Here is a 17374-nt window from a genome sequence, read left to right on the forward strand (position 1 = left end):
AAAAGAACGGCCAGGTGAGTCCTCCCATCCCGGGTCTCCACCAAGCACTGGGGAGCCCAGGCATCTGCCTCCAGGAAGGAGACATGAGGACAGGGACCTGAACTACAAAGTCAGGGCAGTGAGGACACAAACACCCAGAAAACCAGAAACCAATGCACCTCCCTCAGCAGAGCATCCCTTATTCCCTCACAACCAGGGGAGGTGGGCAGTGGTAATAAGACACACACATAGAAAGTATGATTAATATTCTTAGAGGGACATGAAGAATCTAATGACTTCTCAAATTGCATGTTTAAAATTTAAAAATCTGACTATTGGTGTGATAAGCAGAGTAATAACCATCTCCCCACTCCCCACCCCAGATGTCCACATCCCAGAACCTGTGGATTCCTTCCTTACATGGCAGAAGGGGATCTGCAGATGTGATTAAATTATAGATCTCAAGATGGAACGATAACTCTGAATGACGTGGGTGGGCCCAATTTTATCACCATGTAATCACAAGGGACCTTAGAAGAGGAAGGCAAGAGAGTGAGAGTCAGAGAAGGAGGTAGGACAATGCAAGCAGAAGTCAGACAGCTTGGAAGATGGTCCACTGCTGGCTTTGAACATGGAACGAGGGGCCACAAGCCAAAGAATGCAGGCAGCCTCTAGAAGGTAGATGAGACAAGGTAACAGATTCTTCCCCAGAGCCTCTTGAAAAAACACCAACACCTTGATGTTAGGACTTCTAACCTCCAGAACCTTAAGACAGACAATAAATTTGTGTTATTTTAAGTTTATTCAATTGGAAAAAGAAATTCAATAGATGGGCTAAATAAATGAATGGGTACAAGGAAAAAAATACACAAGGTGAAATTTTCTCAGAGAACAAAGTAAAAAGAACAGAAATCTAGAAAGCAAGAAGGAAAAAATGAGCCAAAGAGAAAGAGACAAAAGTTTCAACATCTAATAGGATTTTAAAAAGAAAAAAATGAGAGAGAATAGATCAGGATATTTAAAGCATTAAAAAAAATTTCCCATCATTAAAAACAGTATGAGTTATCAAATTTAAATAAGGGTCAATGAGAACAAAGGGAGGGGAGGGGAATATAACCAATCTTCCCATAATTCTGATAGAACTGCCATAATTCTGATAGAACAGGAAGAGACAACTTCATAATTACAGTCAGAGATCTCAATACCCCTTGCCTGAAAATTAATAGAAAAGACTAGACAAAATATCCACAAGGTACAGGTGACTTGAACTATGTTATCAAACAATTTGACCCAATTGGCATTTGTAGAACCCTTCACCCAACAAGAACAGAATACACGTGCATTTCAAGCAAAGAACATTTACTAAGATGGATCGTATCCTGGGTCATAAAAAGGAAGTTTCAAAAAATTTTAAAGGGTACAAGTCATTTGGAGTATGTTATCCAAGAAAAATGGAATTAATTGGAAATCTAAAACAGAAAGATAGGGAAAATCCCCCAAATATATGGAAACTAAATAACATACCTCAAAATAAACCATGGGTTAAAGAGGATATCAAACATGAAACTAGAAACTATTTTTAAGAGGATGAAAATGAAGACAACATACCAAGATCTATGGGGCACTGCTAAAGCAGTACTTCGAGGGAAAAACCAGCACTAAACACACAGATTAGGATGGAAGAAAGGACTCAGTGACCTCAGCCTCAACCTTAAGAAATTAGATGAAGAAGAGCAAATGAAATCCAAAGAAGAAATGGAATAATAAAGATCAAAGTGCAACTCAATGAACTAGAAAACAGTAAACAACAGAGAATCAATGCAACAGAAAACTGGTTCTTTGAGATTGATACATCTATACACAGAGAGAAGACACAAATTTCCTATCAGAAAAGAGAGCAGTGACATCACTACAAAGTCTATATATAATCTTACAAGGAAAATAAGGGAATATATTAACAACTTTATCCCAATAAATCTGGCAACTTAGATGAAATGGACAAATGCCATGAAAGGCACAAACTACCAAAGCTCACTCAAAAAGAAACAGATAACCTCAATAGCTTCATATCTATAAGGAAATTTAATTTGTAGTTAAAAACCTTTGCACAGGTAAATATTTTAAAGAGTAACTTTACAGAGAAAGCTGACAAATACTGCCTCAGCCAGGTGGTCAGCAAAAGCATCGATTACAATTAACATGAATAGTAATATTTCATGTTGATATCCTGAGAATGGCACTTGGCCTCTGTGGTCTTCCAATTTCATATCCCAATTCCACATCACCAGTCTCATCATGAAAAAAAATATCAGACAAATCTCAACTGAGGGACATTCTACAAAATACCTGAACACTACTCCCCAAAGCTGCCAAGCTCTTAAAAACAAAGAAAGTCTTAGAAACCATCACAGCCAAGAGGAGTCTAAGCAGATATCATGACTAAATGTAATGCACTGTCTTGGATGGGATGTTGGAACAGAAAAAGGACATTAGGTAAAAATTAAGGAAATCTGAATAAAGTACAGACTTTAGTTGATAATAATGTAGCAATACAGGTTCACTAGATGTACCAAACTCATAAGATGTTAATAATAAGGGAAAAAAATAATAAGGGAACAGTTTTGCATATATAGGAATGGTGTGTACTATCTCTGCAAATTTTCTATAAATCTAAAACTATTCTACAATTGTCTTTAAAAAAAAACCTTTCTCACAAAGGGTTTATCCCATCAATATAAGATTGCTTTAATTAATTTAACATAACTCACCATGTTAACCAACTAAAAGAAAAAACATATTATCATTTCCATCGATGCCAAAAAAATTCATTCCTGATAAAAACTCTCAGCAAACTATGACTGGAAGGGAATTCAATCTGATAGAAGGCATCTATGAAAAACCTACAGCTAACATCATACTTAATTATGAGATACTGAACGCCACCCTTCTCACATCAAGAACAAGGCAAGCAGGTCCGCACCAACTATTCTATTCAACATCATACTGGAGGTTCTAGCAGGTACAAAAAGACAAGAAAAACAAATAAAAGGCATCTTAACATCCAGTAAATCTTTATTTGTAGATGACATGATCATCTATATGGAAAAACTACAGGATCTACAAAAAAGCTGCTGAAACTAATAAGTGAATTTAGCAACATGGCAGGACACAAGATGAATATATAAAAATCAACTGTATGTCTATACATAGCAATAAAAATTGGTCATTGAAATTTTATAAAAACAATGTTTAAAGTCATGAAAAATATAAAGTATTGAGAGACTGACTTAAAAATGTATAAGACTTATCTGCTGAAAACAGCAAAACATGGCAGAGAGAAATTAAGAAAACTGAAGTGGAAAATAGACTATGTTCAAGACTGGAAAACTCCATATTGTTAAGCTGTAAATCCCCACTGAATTGATTTATAGATTCAACCTCAACCAAATCAAAATCTGAGCGTGATTTCTTTTATAGAAATTGAAAAGCTAATCCTAAAATTCACATAGAAAAGCTACTAGAACAGCCCAAACAAAGAGCTTTGAAAAAGACCGACGTTAGAGGACTAACACCACCCAACTTCAAGACTTATGATGAAGCTAGAGTAACCAACAATAAAAAGCTGAATGACAATGGAAATGTAATGATAGTACACTGTGTGATACAGCTGTGAATATTATTTTAATGCTCATAACATTGTAAGTATTGATATAGGATATAAAAATGGAAGTTACCGCTGAGGCTTCAGAACTGTTAAAAAACAAAAATGGACATACAGGAGACTGCCATGTAGAAATTACAAACACAAAGCCCAAATTAGAAGAGATAGGAAACTAGTTTTCACAACTCTTCATCCCAACCTTATCTATGCTATAGATGGGTCAGGAGATGGAGATCAGAAAGGGTTTTTAGAGAAATTTCTGGAGAGCCTGAAAGAGGGGGGTGTGTTTACGTTCTTCCTATTTCACATCAAGTCAAGGGAGACATTTAAAAAGACCCGTAAGGGGTGGGAGGATGGGTTAGCCTGGTGATGGGTATTGAGGAGGGCACGTTCTGCATGGAGCACTGGGTGTTATGCACAAACAATGAATCATGGAACACTACATCTAAAACTAATGATGTAATGCATGGGGATTAACATAACAATAAAAAAATTAAAAAAAATAAAAATAAAAATAAAATTAAAATAAAAAAAAAAAGACCCGTAAGAGGCGCACCTGGGTGGCTCAGACATTAAGTGTCTGCCTTCGGCTCAGGTAATGATCTCAGGGTCCTGGGATCGAGCCCCACATCGGGCTCCCTGCTCCGCGGGGAGCCTGCTTCTCCCTCTCCCACTCTCCCTGCTTGTGTTCCCTCTCTCTCTGGGTCTTTCTCTGTCAAATAAATAAATAGAATCTTAAAAAAATAATAAAAATGGGGCACCTGGGTGGCTCAGATGGTTAAGCATCTGCCTTCAGCTCAGGTCATGATCCCAGGGTCCTGGGATCGAGCCCCATATCAGGCTCCTGGCTCAGCGAGGAGCCTGTCTCTCCCTCTCCCTCTGCCTCTCTCCCTGCTCATGCTTTCTCTCTCTCTCTCTGTATCTCTGTGTCTCAAATGAATAAATTAAAAAAAAAATCTAAAAAGAAAATAATAAAAATAAAAAGACCCATAAGAGAGCTTGAAATATGTTCCCTGGAGCTTTAAGAACAGAAGTGGTAGATGGAAAAAGAGAGGAGAAGCCAATTACAATCCCTTTGCTGACACCAATCTTTGCCCTACAATAGGCCAGAGCTTGAGGAGGGGGAGCCCAACTTCAAATCAAGATCCTGCATCCATACACTCAAGCGAGAGGAGGACTTATGTTACCCAAGAAGAGCCAGATAAATCACGGGGCTGCCCATGTCTTCACCAAGAAGTAGAGGCAACGACATTTAACATAACAGCGTGGGGTGGGGAGTTGTGCATGGTCAAAGTGATGGTGACATGATGAAAACAGTGATTATGAGTAACTTGGAAGGAGGAAAGAGGAGGTGAGGAGAGAAGTTCGTGGGAGGCTAAGGACAGGGAGCGCAGTCTTCATCTGCCATATCAGGAAACCACAGATCTTATCCCAAACCAAAAAATCAAGAACTAGCAATAGAAGCATATCATTTAGAACAATGGTTAAATACCAAACAAAGAGCTGAAAGTGGGTTCTTCTGAGAACAGGAAAGAAATGAAGATGAGGAGAAGGTAGAAAGGGAGACAGCTGCTTTTCATTAAAGGCCTGGTAGCACCACTTTCTTTTTAGAACTATATACACATATTAGTCCCATCATTTTTATTTTTTAATTAAAAAAGAAATCTTAAAGGATAGCAACAGTGTTGGAAGAAAATCCCACGGACCGGTGTGTTATGAAGAGGTGGTTTGAAATCCATGGGCAAATAAGTGAACTTCGACTTCAGTCTCATACAAAAATTAACTCAGAGTGGATCATGGACTGAAATGTAAACGTGTACAACTCTGGGGAAAAAGCACAGGAGAACTTGTTCAGTCAGAGAAAGCTCAGACTTTACACCAAAAGCACGATCTTAAAAGGAAGAAATGAGAAATGACTTCACCACAATTAAAAACTTTTGATCTGCCAAAAACCCTGTTAGAATAAAAAGAAGCTACAGAGTGAAAGAAAATATTTACAAACCACATATTCGTCAAAGAACTTATATTCAGAATACATAAAGAACTCTAAAATCGCAACAATAGGGGCCCCTGGCTGGCTCAGTTAGAAGAGCATCCGACTCTTGATCTCGGGGTCATGAGTTTAAGCCCCACGTTGGGTGCAGAGATCATTTAAATAAATTAAACTTAAAAAAAAAAAAAACAACGCAACAATAAACTGGCGAAAAAACTTATTAACATCCCCATACGTAAAGAATGTGTATGAGTCAATAAGGCAGAGTAAACAACCTAAAGGAAAAAGAATAAATTACACGAACACACAGTTCAGACCTAAGAAAATACAAATGGCAAACTAAACTACAGGGTGGGGGAAAGTTCAGCTTCACTAGTTATCACAGAAAGGCAAATTAAGATTGAATACTCTTTTTCACCCATGAATGCTTGGCAAAAATGGAAGTCAAAAGACCCGGGTATGGGGAACAGGCATTACTACATCAAGAGCAGTGTGCCCGTCTGGGAAGGTCATCTGGCAGTAGCTACTATCATTTAACATTTGCATTCACTCTAACTTAGCAATTTCACTTCCAAGGAAGACTTGCCCATCAGCACATAGAAGCAGATACAGTGCATTGCTTTTAGCAAACAACTGGAAACAACCTTAGCGTCCATTAATAGGGAAATGGTATAAATAATGGAAAGCTATGAAGCCATTAAAAAATGGGATAGAGATTGATCTATATGCATGACATGGGAATAACTCCAAGAGAAAGCAAGCTGCAGAACAGTACACCTGGTATGATCTTGTATTTGAAAAACAGAAAATAATCTAAAACCATGTGTATATAGTGTAGACAGGGCAGGGTTCGTACCAAATTGTTAACCGTGGCTACATCCAGGGAAGGGACAGGGATGGAGCAGGTGACCACGAGAAACTAGAGCATAACTTATACCGACTGAATGTTGTCTTTCTCTGTCGGATCATTTTATCCGAGAACACATCTGTGTCATGCATCTAACGAGAAAATAATGATGCAGCATTTAAGACACTGCCTAGCATCCAGCAGGTGCTCAACAAATGCTCGTTCAAACTTTAAAAAAAAAAAAAAAAACTAGTGAAATATTTTGAAAGAGTTCAAAATGTAAATACAGAGGACCACGAAGCCCTCTGGTGCCCTGGCCAGGGTTTTAACATATCAGAAGGCAGTAAGTGGTGGAATTCTTCCTGGTGCCGGTTTTTGAAACTTGATGTAAGTATCCAAAACCAGGAAGCAGGAAAAGGAGCATTCCTGAGAGGAAAGGGGGGTGGGATTCACCAAACAACTAAAGAAAAAAATTCAGGGTCTCACACCAAATGCAGCAGTAAGCAAAGGCCTCCCTCCAGAGCACACTTAGCCACACAGAACGGTCATCTTACCTGTTGTCTTTGCTGACGAGGTGGTGGACACCCCATTGAGCTCACTAGGACTCCTTTTGATGGGCCGTGGCTTATACTCTCGTCTGGGGACACTGGATGCAGCTGATATTCTGAAAAACACATTTTAAGATCAGTCAGACGTCAGATGAAGAAAGCCATGCTTCCAAATGTACGTTTGCACTGCTTGGGGAGCCTACGAACTTGGGGGAGAGGTGGTGGTTGTGAAGGGGGTAATTTTTACGCATTGGTTCGTGAGTAGCCCAAAGTGATAGGGGTGATATCCCCGGCGTAGTTTTTCGCTATGTATTTGAAAGTGTGGGTCTCTCACGGAGTCCCTGAGGCCCCTGTCAGGTGCCAGGTTATGCTGGGCACCCAGCAACGTTAGCTGCCTTTTCTCCCCTTCTGCTTATGCAGACACAGAAATACACAAACGTGATCGTGTGAGCACTGCATGCATGCCCCCTGGCAAAGAAGTGGATGCTTCAGAGACCCGCCACACCTGAGAAATCTGCCATTGATTTAAGCAAACATCCCTCCAAATGTATTCACTATCATCATCCCGTGTAAAACAATATTCGGTTACCAAACCTGGTCAAGAATGGGGTAGGTTTTTTTAACCCACTATATTAATTAATAGGGTTACTGGGCCTACTACATGTGATATTACTAATTTTCAGAGAAATATAGAATGCATCATCATTAAAACCTAAGGGGAACGGCCATCTTCCTTCGACCACTCAGAAGGTATTTCTGACTCTTTCAGTAACTCTCTGAGTCCGTATTACGAACGTGGCCTGCTATCTGTACTGGGGAAATAGAAACACATCTTTTTTCCAGATATTTACATACTTTCTGCGTATCATCTCACACTTCTCCACATCCCTACACGTTGGCAAGGAGGTACATGCCATCGCCACCCCGGCTCAAGCTCTCAAATCAGCAAGGAAGCCGGGACAGCTCTGTCGGGTGAGCAGCTCCATCAGGTTGCCCTGAACACGGGTCACGGAAAAGGGCTTTCGTGAAACAAAAAAGGAAAAAAGCCGCCAGATTGCTTTTCCCAGCTCTGTCCCTTTGGCCAGAGCCACGTACTTATTATTACTTCAGTGCGATCCCACACCCAACCATGAAAGCCAGCTAAGAAAATGCAAAACAGAATGGGGCGGTGGGAAGGGGCGGCCGGAGGGACGGATTCAGATGGCGTTTACTCGGCAGCCCCGGGCTGGCAGGGCACGTGAAGGCTCTTACCGCATCTGCAGATTGCTCTGTAATTCCTGCAGGATTTCCGTGGACTGTCTGTGATAGTCTAAAGCTGCCTCTATAAACACGGCCAGCTGGCTGACTTGTTCTACCTGCAGCAGAAGTGGAAAATTATGCCAAGGCCTACGTAATATTCAGAGAGAGAGAGAGGCGGGACCAGCAACAAAGACCCAGCTTCGCAGGGAAGCCCCGCGTCGTCCTCGGCTCTGGTCCGTTTCATTTCCTTATGCTGCGTCATCATCACGCGGGTGGTGGTAGAAAGCTGTATATTCCGGAAAACCATGTTCAAATTTATTTGTGATTAAAATTTGGTTTAGCTCAATGGAAGCTGGTCTTCCCAATTAGGTGACACCCTCAGGAGATTTTTGTGCTCTAAAGCTCACGGATCTGAACACACAGAGATAAAGCTTTCCAATGACATGGGAAGCCAACACTGAGTAAATGAGCCTCTTCCTTAGTGAAATGTCTCTTCGGGCACCTTCTAGCTAAGTCGAATCAGGAAGCTAAGTAAATTAAGCTGTTCTCACATAAGAAAGGAAACCAGGGGAGGGTGGGCACCAGGGCAAACACCTGCCAGCTCCGTGTGTCTCGTTGCTGTCCGCACAAAATCGTGGCCATGAAACGTGACAGCCGAAAGGAATGAACTCTACAGCCTCTTGCATCTCTCGGTCCCTCGAATCGATGGAAAAACTAAAGTAGAAAAGCTCTATCACCTAAGAAAGGCTGGAAGACCAGGGGATGCATGGATTGAGGAAGAGGCGTCCCCTGTGGGAGCTTCCCCGCTTCCCCCATGCGTCTGAACAGCTGCTCCAGAAAAGCGGGATTCATGACGCTGATGTCAGCAAGCCTCGGACGCAGGACCTCTGGGTTGAGGTGATAAGGACCCCTAGCAAGAGCCCCGTGACCTCCAGATCCGGAGAAGGTCACAAACCAAAATCAATCCCCCCTCTTCCAAAGCTTCCCCAAAGCCTATGCATCATTCCCACGTGCTAAGCAGCTTGAGGGCAGAGTCTGCCCTGCTTATTCACCCCGTAAAACCAACCACGGGCTGGTCCACCTTCAAAGACCCAAGCTGCTTCCATTTGTTGCTATAGACCCTGCTTTGGCTGCCCTACACTCGCTTTCCTCGCGCACGCATCAACACGGGCTCAGCACACACCTGAGAAACCCACAGCATCCCACTGGCGCCCCGCTGTGCTCTGCATCCGAACAAGGAAATCCCGTTGTGTTACAGTCACTTGGCCGCGCTTGGGGCTGGAAGAGCACCAAGCCTAGCCTTAAATTTCCCAAAACCCAATAAACAAAACAAAGACAGCCTGGCCCCACAGAAATTCTAAGGATTTCTTAAATTTCACCTCTCTGGCTTTCACGTTTAAACAAGTCCAGTTTAACGGCCCAACTCGACCACAGCAGAATCTGCCGAAGCAGGAACTGTGCTCCCCAGGGGGGGAGAGCGGCGGGTCGGGTCCGATCTGAGCCACACCTCACTGCCTTCAGTAAAGTTAACTTCTATTTTAATCCCCACTTTGAGATATGTTTGACATTTCTCTTTTCAAAGGAGCAGTGAAAAAATGAGTATTCCTGGAAACATACGGGGGGCGGGGAGGGAGGGAGAGAGGAAAAGATCACCAGAGCTCCTGTCTGGTTGGCTCAGGCAAGTTATGTAATCTAGAGATGCATCTGTCACTATTCGTTCGATGGCTGACTTTGGGAAGGCAATGAGTCCCAAGGCCCCTTGGGAGAGAACAGCGGTGCTGCAAAGTTCCTGCTGGCCGGGAAGCCACGTGGTGCCACAAGGGGCTTATGTGCCTCCCCGTGCCAGAAAACGGAGGCTTCCGCTTATCCCCGGGCCATAAGCAGCAAGGTGCGTGCGGGTGGTCTCTGCTTCCCAAACCCCAGGTAGGATTCAACACCTGGACAGGCAGAACCAAGGCAGCGATAAAGCCAGGCCTTGCAAGTACCTGTCCGGAAGGTAAAGCGTTTCTTCCACTGGCCACACCACTCAATCTGGCAAATCCACCTGTTGACTCGGGGAAGGTCACCTGGGATGAGAAGACAGGTGTAACTCTACTTAGGGCTGAGAACAACACTGCCCCTCTCTGGTGCCACCTTGGGAGTGAAGTGTGACCACGCATCACATACACAGAGCTCCCGGCTCAGAGTAAAGTGCACTCGCTGTCACGGTGGGTCACTCCTGGCCAGGTGCCTGAAGCAAGAAACTCAGACTTCCCAGTAAGCTAGAGGAGAAGGAGGGAGGGTCCAGGTACGGGCCACGGTGCTGGCAGATGGTGGGGCGAGGACTAGGAAGCTACCCGGGGCAAAGGAACCAGAAAGAGCTTGTGGTGGAGAGGAAAATGGCCCCCAAAGATGCCGAAGCCTATCTCCCCAAATCTGTGACTATGTCACCTTCCCGGGCAAAAGAGACTCTGTGGGTGTGATTGAGTTGAGGGTCTTGAACTAGAGGATGACCTGGGTTATCTGGGTGGCCCAGTGTCATCATAGGGTCCTAGAAGAGGGAGGCAGGAGGGTCAGAGTCAAAGAAGGAGGTACATCGGGGGGGCAGAGTAAGAGGGATGAAGATGCCTCCTGCGGGCTTCACGGCCGACGCCACCCCACTCCGCGAGTCCTCGCTCCCTCCCCTGGGGCAAGACTCAGTGTATCTCCGGGGTGTCGCCCATGGGGATACTCTCCTTCAAAACCCTCTCGTTCGCTGCAAACCAATGGCTGATTATAAGCACATGAGGCTGTTGGGGGTACTGAGCCCTGGGGATGGAGGCAGAGCACCGACGTCCCCATACTACTGTGGACTATGAATATAAGAAGTCCCCGGGCTGTGGCCCCAGGGACACTTGAATTGGACCTGAGCCACTGGGGTGACCTGCAGACCAAGTGCAAAGGATCTGGGCTGAACCCAAAGGAAGGATGGCTCCAAGGACTGCATCTTGTAGTAAGATCAGCCCTCTGCAGAAGGTTACAGAAACAGTGGCCAAGAAGGAGCAGGGCTGTGAACTCTCCTCCTCAGACCCTTCAGCGACTAGTTACCACCTGGTTAGCAGCCAGGTAAGTGGGCGGAGAGGCACACCCTGAAGACCACGGCACGAGGAGGGGTGAGAGGGATGTCAGTAGGTAACACCCTGCACCCAGATGCCTGGCATCTGCAGCGAGCCTGGCATGCAAGAACAAGGAAATGCACCTCTTCTGGAATGCGACAAGCCATCCCCTTTCACAACTGAAAATGGCATATTTCCAACGGAGAGACCATCTTCGATCTGAATTGTGGTTATCCAAGAGATCTCTTGCTCCGTCATATCAAAGACGTCCACTCCTTCTGGACTCCCCGCAGAAGCTAGAGGAGTCTGATCTTAAACAGACGCCTTTGCTAACGGGGCGAGAGCTTTACTCAGAGTTTCTGAGAAAGTCCGAGCAAGGCAATGAACTCAGTAGCCTAGATAACAGCCCCTTATGCTTCCATTCTCCACTTCACATTCCCAAAGGGTTTCCTGACATGGTGTGACCACGCATCACATACACAGAGCTCCCAGCTCAGAGTAAAGTGCACTCGCCGTCACGGTGGGTCACTCCTGCCCAGGTGCCTGAAGCAAGAAACTCAGACTTCCCAGTAAGCTAGAGGTGACTTTCCAGGGGCAAACAGCTGAGCAGAAGTGAAACCAGAATCAGATTTCAGGTGGTTCGCTCCTTGTTGGGTGCGCCTTCCTTCCGCGAGCCCAGTTTTTCCTAATGTACCTTGTGCCACGTGTCACCAGTCCCTTGAAATGACAGCAATAATAACGATGATGTGGAAGGTCAAACAAGTTTGAGAAACTCCCCAGTGTGCCCTGCCTTAGGAATCTCTCCGAGACCAATTTTTCACATTATCATATAAAGACTCTGAAAAGTCTCGGGATCAAGAAAACCTGCTTAGTTTTGTCCACGTGAGGGTTTGCCAAACTCATTTGAGCGTAGAAACATTATTAGTGCAACCTACTACAGCCCGTGGAATGAATTTAGGAAAATGCCACCCCAGACCAAAGGAAAGAACCCCGGAGTCTGCAATCCGGTAACCCCACCTGTTGCAGGAGCCCACGGATGGAGGGAGGATCCGCAGGCAGGAGACGTGGACCAAGAGAGCTAGAGAAAAGTGCAGGTGTCTGGCCTCATGGGCCTGGAATGGGGATATTCTAGGTGCTCTCTCTGGCTCCTGCCAAAGTCAAAGACCTACATTCCATGATGTCAAGGGGTGAGGAATAGACTTCTCTGCAAGGACAGAGGAAGAGTGTTAACAGACCATTCCCAAGAAATGGTGAAGGCGGGCAACCAACCTGCTCAATTTCGCGCACCTCTACCTCAGAGCAAATTGTGATGGGCACAGGGGCCCCTCTCCTAGGGGGAGCCCCGCCAGGCCTAACCCTTGGGGCTCCCGGGAAAGCTGGTGGACCAAAACACCTCCGGGCTTGCATCTGTGCACAGAATAATGAGCAACAGGTGAAGAGATGCCCAAGGTCTCCAATCCAGCCCTGACTGACAAGACAACCAAGGACTCCAGTGTGGGGCCAAAGGAGACTTGTCTTTGGTTCTCCCACTCACAACTCTGCCAAACTCAGACAGGAAAATAAACGCCAGTTTCCTTGGGAATGTCGGAGTGACCGATTCAGGTCCCTCACACCACCCCTTCCTTCTTTCCACATCACAGGTGCAGGGGTGCTCTGTCTGACCGAGGAGGTCAGGGGGCCCCCAACAACCAGGGTGTCTGCACCCAGCACTGAATAGGCGGTAAGTGGAGTCTGACTCTGAGGACTGTATTCTTTAAGAATGTGGGTTCGCCAAGATCTGCCTTTCTGCTCTGCCCGCCTCACTCCCCCTATGGGTCCCAAGACTTCAGTCCTGGGGTAGGTAGCTAGAGTCCCATTGTGGGCCCAGGCCCAAGCTGCCCACACGGATTTCCAGAAAGTCTCATCCTCTGCGCAAGGGGCCGGTATGTGACCCTTGTTCGGCTGTCCCTGTTTGTTTCTCAGTTGGGAGAATTCAGATGTGAGGACAGATGAGCAACCACCCCCTGGAAAGCCCCACAAATGGCCCATTGGCCAGAAAATCCTAGGCAAGGGTTACATAATCTGCATTTGGAGATTCCAGAAAAACCAACTCTGTGCGTCCCAGTCGGGGCTCTCCTCAAACCAGGCAGATCTCTGGCGTTATCTGGCGAAGCTTTCCTTGTGTCTTAGCCGCGGCTACAAGATGTGAGGGCTGGACAAGATACCCACCCCCCTGTTCCCTGGAGAGTGAGACTCTGGGGTTCGAACCGTCAGTGCCAGGCAGAGATGGGCGGGTGGCACCAGGCCCCGGACACGCCACCCCCCCCTTCATTCACGCCACTCTGCTTATCTACCTCCTCCAGCCCCTCTTCACTCCTGCCGGGGAGGAGATCAGGGAATGTTCCCTAATTAGCAGGATGGCTTATTCTGCCCCCAAAGCCAGCTCTGCATGACCAGAGGCCCCATGTCTCAGAGTGTGTCTGGAGAGCCGAGCAGGGTGGCTTTCATCAGCTGAGGACAGAAGGACAGAAGTCCTAGCTGGACATGCGTAGGTCCATGTCATCCCCTCCAGCACCACTGCCCAGGAGGCCCGTAGGGTATAATTACTGGGTGTTCTCATCAGTGAAAAGGGCGGCCCCTTGGTTCCAACCTGGCTCTGTGTCCGTTCCTCACCTAGAACGCAAAGGGGTGGCCAGCTCGGACTGACAGCCCCAAACCTCTAGCTCACGATGGTACCAGCATCTCCCACCTGTGTCTGGAGGAAGCGCCAGGCCCTTGGCTGCCTGCCACCACGTCCCCGGGGAACAGGCACGCACCTGGGCGGTGGCAGGTGCCACGTCAGGTACAAGTGCCGTCCAAGCCCCTGGACAAAGGCGGGGCCTGCAGACCCACCGTGTTTACCTGGGAATTAAGACCCCAGCCATCTTTAGTGGCAGGATCGGTTCCTGGAAGAAACCCCAGCCGTCCTGAAGCATCGCTCCTCCTCCTGAGCCTCCTCACCGAGAAAGACAGCAGCCACAGATAGAAGGGGCCGAGCGGCAAAGGTTGGACAGGAGCTGGTGACCCACAGAGAGCAGGAAGTCAGGGTTCTGTGGGCTGCAGGGCCCTGGGGCTGGCCTGGGTGTAGAGAAGGGCAAGGGCAGGGCTGAGAGCTCCGTGCATGTGTCCTCGCCCCACGCACCGCTTCTTTGTCTTCCCCACCAGTCACCTGCCGCTGATCCCCAAACACCAACCACCTCCGCATCCGCCTGTCAGGTCCGAGGGCTGAAGTGGAGAAGATTTTCTAGACCGTGCCTCATCCACAGGACTGCCAGACCACCCGGGCATGGCCCAGACACACCGACACGGAAAAGGTCAAGACAGTGCCCCTCTGGGTCTGATTGCTGTTGCCCCAAGAACAGAAGGAAGGCAGCCTTCTGGAGCCTACACGGCAACTTGTGAGCGTCCTCAACTATAAGGCCAGGAAGGGGAAACGGTGAAAGCAGGCGTGCCATGCTAGAGGGGCCACCCCCGCACCCCCTCAGGCTCCAGCATGAGTCACTCAGCACATGGCCCCTCGTCACTGTCACCATCATCCTCGTCATCACCACCAACCGCTTCGGCACCACTATGGCCATGCCCGCAGGAATCAGCAGGCAGAGCACCCGGGTGAGCCCCGCGGTTAAAGACGGCACAAGGAGACGAGACCAGAGAAAGGGAAGCAGCCTCATTCCAAGGCGGCTCGAAAGTCCTTAGCTGTCTTCTGATCTCGGTCTCCTCCCACCTGCGTGGCTGGTTCCAGGGGCTTTGGCCAGAGGGCAGAAGCAACAGGCCATCCCTGAAACGAGCCAGCACCGCCTGTCGGACCTGAGGGAGCAGCTCAGGCTCCCCAGTGGTGAACGGGGGTGCCCTCCACCCCAGGACACCTCAGGGGACGCACTGCAGTTCCCCTGCAGGGCTGGAGTTAAGACCTAGCTCTTACTCATGCCGGGGCGGGGTGGGAGGCAGTCCACTCATTTGCGAATACGGTCACTGTCAGCCAAGGGACCAGTGACCGAGTTTCCATACGGAAGGGATCATTCCTGACTTCTGCTTGACCTTGAAGGGAAAACAGGTCAACTGGGGGAACTGGCAGAGACAGAGAAACTGAAGGAGACCCCTAATGGAGGGCTTTGCAAAAAGCCCATCGTCATCGTGCTTCGTGAATGAAAAAGCACGCGGGGCAGGCAGGCCGTGAGACACACGAGATTCAACCTCAGAGTTTAAATCCACCACTACCAGGCACGGGACCGGAAGGACGACGTCTGCCACGGCCTGGTAAGGATCAGACGCATCCAACACGTCACACTCCAAAACCACGTGCTGAATACTTCAAAAGATCAAATACGGCAATCGGAGACGAAACAAAACCAAAATTGCCGATGGCTTCGGGACAATTTCAAGAGAAAATTGATATTTTTAAGGGAAAATAAACAAACAAGAAAAACAGAGCCAATGGTTACACCTCTTCCCATTTCCCATAAGATGTAAAAAACCTGATAAACTATTAAAAGGAGAAGCATAATAGAGTGTACTTTTCAGCACTCAGCTTTCGTGGACGTGGGGATTTTCAAATTGTTTTCTGCAGGATCAATGTCTTGTCAACACTGAACGTAATTCCCCCACACGTCACCACGGCAAAGAAAAGCTGCTCAGTACGTTTTGTTTGACTTAACTCGAAAATGCGAGACCTTGATACGCCTTTTAATGAACTATTGGAAGTAGAACATGGTTTTGCAGATAAATAAATCCTCCAACTTGTCTCCACAGGTTTGAAAGTTCAACAAATAGGGTCCAAAGCTAAGGCTGGGCCCAAACAGCACAGGGACTGCCAAGGCCAACTTTAGGACAGGGACGCCGGAGACAAGCAGGCGGCAGAAGGCTCTTCCAATCGGGCAGCAACAAACACGAAAGGCCTCATCACCGAGGCAAAGGAGGGAAGCCTTCAGCCTTCAGGATGCACAGGACGGGGTGACCATGCCTCTTCAGTATGCTGAATCTAGCCTCCCTCGGACAAATCAAATATAAGCTGGCAGGAATCAGAGTATGAGAGAATATTTTGCATTTCTGAGGGACCTGTGTCGAGACCCTCACGATCCCCGAGCTCACGAGCACCACCACTCAGGCACAGCTGAGCAGTGTAGGTCATGCTCTGATGTCCTGAACGTTCACGATGACAAGAAAGGCATCAGAGAGCTGCTCCTCCTCAAACATCTGCCTCACACGGTGCTTCTCTCAGTCTTAGCAAAACTGCAATGACCACACGATACGGGCTTTCCATTCTCCCGCAGAACCACCACGCTATGGCCTCAAATACAAAGGCCGGTCCGCTATCTAACTCCCCAAACGACCCCCCTCCCCGGGGCCACCTGGAGCACACCTCGGGAGCAATCCTGGGATGAACAGGACTTCTCGAGATCTGAGGTTTGAGTTGGGGCTTGCCAAATGTCCGAAGCTATTTCTGAGGCAGGAGATAGATAATGGCTACAGAAAATTCTGGAAGCTTTTGTAAACTAAGGCTCCAGAGCTTCTCCTCATGTTGGTCCTAATCATATATTCAATGTTTTTAATCACATTAAAGTCTCCTGTTTGGTTTAAATACTTACATCATTTTCTAAAAAATTAAACATGCTTCTTTCAGCCAACTCCTTTGACTCTTCAAATTTTTCTACCGCTTGTCTGACTTCTTCATCTGGTATCTTACCTACTCGCTTCTTTTTATAATCATAATCCAGGCGGCGGCCTTCCAGCTTTTTCAGGTGGTGCTAAACAAGACAAAGGAGTCCTTCAGAGAACTGCACACTCAAAACACGGGGCAAAGAAACCTTTGTTGTTCCCATGAAGATAGCCGTTGCTTTTTGTCCGTCTACATTCTAGGGGCAAGGACACATCTTACATGTCTGTGTGTCCTCAGCATCCACTTGAGGCCACCTTTACTGCAGACCCTCAAGGAATATTTTTGGGTAGATGGATGGATGGATGGAAGGGAGGGTGAGTGGATAGATGGGTGGGTGGATGGATGGATGGGTGGCTGGG

General features: G+C 46.9%; 1 protein-coding gene across 8 annotated transcripts in view; it reads right to left on the reverse strand.

The window, feature by feature from the left end:
- SH3GL3 (SH3 domain containing GRB2 like 3, endophilin A3) overlaps positions 1 to 17374 on the reverse strand; it is a 136759-nt gene that overhangs the window by 19559 nt on the left and 99826 nt on the right. For all 8 annotated transcript variants that reach the window (XM_032391963.1, XM_032391960.1, XM_032391961.1 and 5 more), the window contains 3 exons: positions 16945 to 17103; positions 8280 to 8383; positions 7035 to 7144 (listed from right to left, as the gene is read on the reverse strand). In XM_032391963.1, the coding sequence (XP_032247854.1) occupies positions 7035 to 7144; positions 8280 to 8383; positions 16945 to 17103 (373 nt within the window). The remainder of the gene's footprint in view (positions 1 to 7034; positions 7145 to 8279; positions 8384 to 16944; positions 17104 to 17374) is intronic.

This window comes from Phoca vitulina, unplaced genomic scaffold (assembly GCF_004348235.1).
Source record: "Phoca vitulina isolate PV1807 unplaced genomic scaffold, GSC_HSeal_1.0 scaffold65, whole genome shotgun sequence".
In the NCBI taxonomy this organism is placed as follows: domain Eukaryota; kingdom Metazoa; phylum Chordata; class Mammalia; order Carnivora; family Phocidae; genus Phoca; species Phoca vitulina.